General features: G+C 47.0%; 1 protein-coding gene across 6 annotated transcripts in view; it reads right to left on the bottom strand.

The window, feature by feature from the left end:
• Positions 1-5,617, bottom strand: part of PHKA2 (phosphorylase kinase regulatory subunit alpha 2) — a 76,602-nt gene extending 70,985 nt beyond the window's left edge. The window contains exons 1-2 of one of the 6 annotated variants that reach the window (XM_059156867.1): positions 5,435-5,617; positions 4,786-4,999 (exon numbers count right to left, since the gene is read on the bottom strand). In XM_059156867.1, the coding sequence (XP_059012850.1) occupies positions 4,786-4,863 (78 nt within the window). In that variant the 5' untranslated portion in view covers positions 4,864-4,999; positions 5,435-5,617. Of the gene's footprint in view, positions 1-4,785; positions 5,372-5,434 lie in introns of those variants that run through there. The other 5 variants (XR_009349834.1, XM_059156868.1, XM_059156869.1 and 2 more) reach the window with 5 other exon arrangements.
• Between the last annotated feature and the right edge of the window lie 383 nt (positions 5,618-6,000).

Below are 6,000 nucleotides of genomic sequence, written 5' to 3' on the forward strand. Positions count from 1 at the left end.
TCCCTAATAATGAAATTTTTTAAAATTTCAAAATCTACTGTTTGACATTAATATTATCACACCAATTTCTTCTTTAACATCTGCCTATATATCTTGTCTAACTAAACTATAATCAACCTTTGAGGGCACATGGGTGGCTCAGTCAGTTAAGCGTCCGACTCTTGATTTTGGTTTAGGTAATGATCTCAAGGTGGTGAGATCAAGCCTCACCACAGTGTCCACACTCAGTGGGGAGTCTGCCTGGGATTCCCTCCCTCTTCCTAAACCCCTCTTGCTCACTTTCTTCCTCTAAATAAATAAACTATTTAAATCTTAAAAACAAACAAACAAACCCCAAAACTACTTTCAACCTTTGAGTATCCCGTTTAAGGTTGTATCTCTCGCCTTAAAAAAAAAAAAAAAAGGTTGAGTCTTAACACAGGGCTCAATCTCCTGACCCAGAGATCCTGACCTGAGCCGAAACCAAGAACCAACTGCTTAACTGTTTTATTTCTTAGAACCCACATATATTTTGGGGCACCTGGATGGCTCAATTGGTTAAGCGTCTGCCTTCTGCTCAGGCCATGATGCCAGGGTCCTGGGAAGGAGTCCCAGGTCTGGCTCCCTGCTCAGTGGAGAGTTGGCTTCTTCCTCCCCCTCTGCCCGGCTTGTGTACAAGCTTTCTCTCTCTCAAATAAAACCACATATATCTTTAAATTTTTTTTAATAATTTCTATTATCGGGGCACCTGGGTGTCTCAGTGGGTTAAAGCCTGTACTTTCGGCTCAGGTCATGATCCCAGGGTTCTGTGATCCAGCCCCGAATTGCATCAGGCTCTCTGCTCAGCGGGGAGCCTGTTCCCCTGCCTCTCTGCCTACTTGTGATCTGTCAAATAAATAAATAAAATCTTAAAAAAAATAATTTCTATTACCTGGCTAATTTAAGCATTTACATTTATTGTGATCACTAATATAATTGTACTTATTTGTATTGTCTTTTTTTTTTAAACTTCCCTCTCTCCCTAAGCACTCTTTTCCTTCCTTCTCTTGCCGTGATCAATTTTTCTTTATTCCTCCAGTGTTTGAAAAATTATATATTCCTGGGTAGGGGGAGGGTGATGTAGCTGATGGGGATTAGGGAGGGCACCTGTCATGGTGAGCACCAGGTGATGTGAGCACTGTATTATACACAGAAACTAATATAATACTGTTAAAAAAAAAAAAAGAAGTTATACTTGCAAAAAAATTTTTTTAGGTTATATATTCCCTTCACATTCAAGCATTACATAGAAATTCTTGATTTAAATATGTAATACCTCTCTCTTTCTTAACGTGATAAAGGCCTAAGAATGCTTTAACCCGGTTTCCATTCTATTCTTCTGCCGTGTTATTTCACAGTACTTAATTTTATCTTTTTAAAACTTGCCCCAAATTAGTCTTTATTATTAATACTATTTGTTCCCTACTCCATCTTTTAATTATCCCATTCTTTTCATTTTAAATTCCATTGGCACTGAATAAGCAATATTTACTAACTTTTCTGCTCCCTTAATTATCTGCTTTTTATACCAAATAAACTGCAGTTATAATTACTGCCTTGATCACCATTTCTGATCTATATTATAACTACTTTGTACCTAACACTTTTGGTTATGAGCTTTCAAACAGAACGGACATTCAAAAAATGTACGTAATTAGTATTATCTGGACCAAAGTAAATCTAGGAATTTTTTTTCAGTAATTACTTGAAGGTAATCCTGGAATGTACAATTATATTCTCTGTATACACAAAACCATACCTGCGAAAGGACCCTTTCATAAACATAGCTCTTTTCTTCTTTGCTTTTAAGATTTAATTAATATTTAGTAGCAAATATATTTGACAAATGACTAATGAAAAAATTGTTCCCTTGCACAGATACAGGAAAAGGAATTAGTTTGACACCCTATTGCCTCAAACTGAAGAATAACTGGGAGTTTGACATATTTAACACTGAATGATTTCTAACAAGTGAAATCAATTTAAAAAGCAAATCAGGGGCACCTGGGCGGCTCAGTCAGTTAAGCGTCTGACTTGTGTTCAGGTCATGATCTCAGGGTCCTGGGATGGAGCCCCGTGCCCTCCGCTGGCTCACTGCTCAGCAGTGGGGAGTCTGTCCCTCTCTCTCTACCCTTCTCCCCACTCATGCTCATGCTCCCCATCTCTCTCAAATAAATAATCTTTAAAAAATAAAAAGCAAATCAGAAACAGTTCAGAGCTTGCACCAGCTGACACTGAAAAATGCCTCATAAACATCTGCATGTATCTACGGGAAATGGGGAGACAGAGCATAAATTTTAGAAACCGCTAGTCCAGCTCGTTCATTTTTTTTATGGTAAAATATACATTAAGTGGCTTATTTGTTTTTAGAGTAGTTAGGTGACCTCAGAAAGATGAGATGCTAAATAGATTAATGATCTACAACTGCGAAGACTAGCAGTTGGGGCGGGATGGGCAGGGGCGGGGGCGGAGGCTAGGAGCTCGCGCCTGCAAAAGCAGACTCATGGGATTTCCCAGCGAATTCTACCTGGAGGACTCTGGTTAGCCACAAGCATAAAGAGGACAAATACCAGAGCTTCTCACCGACTACCCCCAAAATAAATACCACTAAAGGCTGAAACACCTTTTTTTTCTTTTTTAATCATTAAAATGTTGGAGAGGAAAGTCCAACACTGCAAATTTGCTTTAATAAGACTGTGCTTTTGCTCCTGAGAGAAGGCAAGCCTGGATCAATGGCTGGGTCATTAGGATGGCTCAGAGCCTGCTGGAAGTATTTTTATCAACAAGGACTTCACGGCACCTTTCATGTGCCAGGAACACTGCTTAGCACAAAAGGAACAAAAGTGATGAGGCCTCTGTGCTTAAGGATCTCACTGCATCGATGTAGAGACAGAATTACGTTTATAGACCGAAAAGCAATTAGTAATTGTATCAAGGCCTTCAGGAAAGGGAGTAACATGGCCCACGGTGGTGAGGTGAGGACATGTGGCCTAGGTATCTGTGGCCTATGTTAAAGTCATAACACCACCAATAGCACTGTTTACTGATTGCTTACTGGATGCCAGGCAACGTACTAGGCACTAATTTTTTCTTCACAATACCTCCATGGAGGTAGGTGTTACTGTCCCCATTTTACAGATGACTTGAGAGGTTGAGCAAATGCTAATAGGTCATTCAAGGTAGAGCTGGGTACACAAACACAGGTGTGACACAGAAACCAAGCTTCATCAGCTCTCCTTAAAGACACTTCCCTCACAGTAAGGCAGGGAAAAACCTTCCAACTTCAATTAAAACAGTCTGTAGATGTGATTATAATACATACTCCAATCAGGAAGGCAAAAATTAACCACCATTTGCCCGCCTAATTCTTTAATTCTCAACTTAATGTCATCTCTTCCAGGACTCCATCCCTGTTCCCCAAACTGGGTTAAACTCCCCAAGTAAGGACCACAGTCCTTCATGTGCAATTTTAAAAAGCCAATAAGTTCTGAAAATCTAAAGTGTTTTCGTAAGTTTGCAGCAAGCTTGGTGACAAAAGGGTGACCTGAAGTGACGTGAGGCTATTGTAAGTCTTTACTTTTCCTACTCGGTGTGAATATTCACATTCAGATGTGGGAAAAAAAAAAAAAAAAAAGTTTGATTAAGGGATGCTGCCCACTGCAGTTATTACAGAATACATATGTGTATTACACCTTTCTAAAATCCAAACATTTCTGCCTTGCAAACCACACCTGGCCCCAAAGAGCTCAGACAAAAGACTCTGGAACTATACCCTACGCATAAATCTCACTGCACTACAAGCATTTATTCCTCTTTGTAAGCCCAGCTCCTGACAGAGCGTCTTGCATAGAATAGGTACACAATAAATATTTCATGAGTGAGGAAAGAAGACTGAGAAATTGGCTAAGAAGTGAAAATGGTCAGTGGCCTGGGAATGACAACGGTTCTCAACGTGTAGGCTGAGCCTCTAACTATGGAATGCCACTCTTTCTCGGACAGGGAGGTCCTATTAATAGTTGCTGCTGATTGAGGGAAAGGGACAGAGCCGCTGTCTTCATTAGGAATAGAAATAGTCCAGTGGTCTTACATGATGGGCCCACATAGAACTTTAGTCCAGTAATATAGAACAGCAGGCATATTTGTACCTCAGACCACATGGGCAGCCTCACAGGTCCTCCTTAAACTTGGGGGCAGAAGACCTGCATTCGGTTCTGACCCTGCTACATGTCCTAACCTTTTTGGCCTGTAGTTTCCTCATCTGTAAAGTATCAACTAGAGTAATCCCTAACGGCCCTCGCACGTGGGTCTCTAACAGGTAACTCACGGGAGGGGCAAGAACAGTTGCCCCACACTCTGGAGGAGCAGGATGCAAACCTCAGGAGGTTCTTCACTCCTGTCTACCGCCCTGGCAGTCCTGAGTTCACCGTCCCCGTCCTTCTGTCCATCCTATACACACCTCCTCTCTCAACGCCCCCCCCCCCAAAAAAAAACAGTCAACGCAAAAACGCATTTTTGTACCCAGGACACCGGGCGAGGGGGGGGGCTCTTAGAACCCCAACAAAGGTCAGAGAATTGTGTTAAGAGCGGTCGCACAGCCCTTCGGTCCCCTGAAAGAGAATGGGGTGGAATGGGGGTGGGGGTAGTCACTGGCCGGCAAGCACCGGATTTAAAAAAGAAAACCTCCTAAATGCGAAGTCTCAGGACCGGGAGGGGGTTGGGTAGGGGAACGAGTGCCACGAGAGGGCTGCTCGGGTGGTCCTTCCTTACCTGGTAGCACAGGATGGTTTGCTGGACCAGCCGCGCGTAGCCATCCAAGCGGACCCCGGAATTGCTCCTGCTCCTCATCTCCGCGTGCTGCCGGGGCCCGACCGGCCGTGCAGAGGTGGGACGCCCGAAACTGTGGCCGCCGAGCGGGCCTGCTTCCCAAACACTACAGCCTGGGTTAGTTCTCGGGACAGTGCCCGGCTGTGGGCGCTCGAGACTTTTTAAAATGAAAGAGCCAAAGTATGATTGGAAAGCAAGCCAACCAGAGTTTCACTCCTCTGCAAAACGCGGGGGCGGTGATGAGGGCTGGCGCTAAGGCAGGCCCTCCCCGGACCAGGCCGGCCGCACTCTCCACACCCGCTGGTCCCGGACAGCCCCGCGGAAGACGCGAGGAACTAGGTTCTGGACGTGAAACAACGAGGACCCCGGCGGGCCTTTTACGTCTTCGAGCGGTCTGGAGGAGTCCCGGGGCCGGCCGCCGCGAGGAGCCCACCCGCCGGCCGCAGCCCACTTTCCGCCCCGCCCCCGCCCCCGCCGCGGAACCCAACCCTCCGAGTCGCGGCTCAAGGCGGAAAGGAAAGGGGGTGGCCCACAGGAGTACCGGACTACTATGTTCCGGGCGGGAACCAAATTGCCTCCCTGAGCCCCTTACCTCCCCGCCAGCCGTCGACCCCAGGGGAAGCTAGGGAAACAGGCCCTTCCGCGGTGACCACCTGGACGCCCTGGGCCCGCCCCAGGCCCCACCTCTGGGCCCGCCTCCGGCTCCGCCCTGCCGCGGAGCGGAACCCGCGGAGCGGGGCTTGAGGAACAAGGTAAGGGGGACGCTTCGCCGGAGGCGCAGAACGCCCCTAATACGGTCGCTTGTGGCCCCGCCCCGTCCTGGGATGAGCTCACAGCCGCATCGACGACCCCGCCTTCCAGTCCCGCCCCCGCGGCATCAGGGAGATGAAAGACGGGTTCCAGGGCTCCTCCCCGAGTTGCCAGGAGGCCGGGGGAATGGGCAGCCAACCTAACGGGAGGCCGGAGAAGTAGGCCCGCCGACCGCGGCCACCTGGGCTGGATCATAATTATCTATCTGGCTGCGTCTCCACCGCAGTCTCCACCACTGAGCGATAGCCGAGTAGTGTGGCCTCTCAGGGAATGAAAGGGGGCACAACCCCTTCCCCCTTTCGCTTCCTGTAGGCACTGCCCCTGATCTCGGTTCTGCAAGTCAGGCCT

This window comes from Mustela lutreola, chromosome X (assembly GCF_030435805.1).
Source record: "Mustela lutreola isolate mMusLut2 chromosome X, mMusLut2.pri, whole genome shotgun sequence".
Classification (NCBI taxonomy): domain Eukaryota; kingdom Metazoa; phylum Chordata; class Mammalia; order Carnivora; family Mustelidae; genus Mustela; species Mustela lutreola.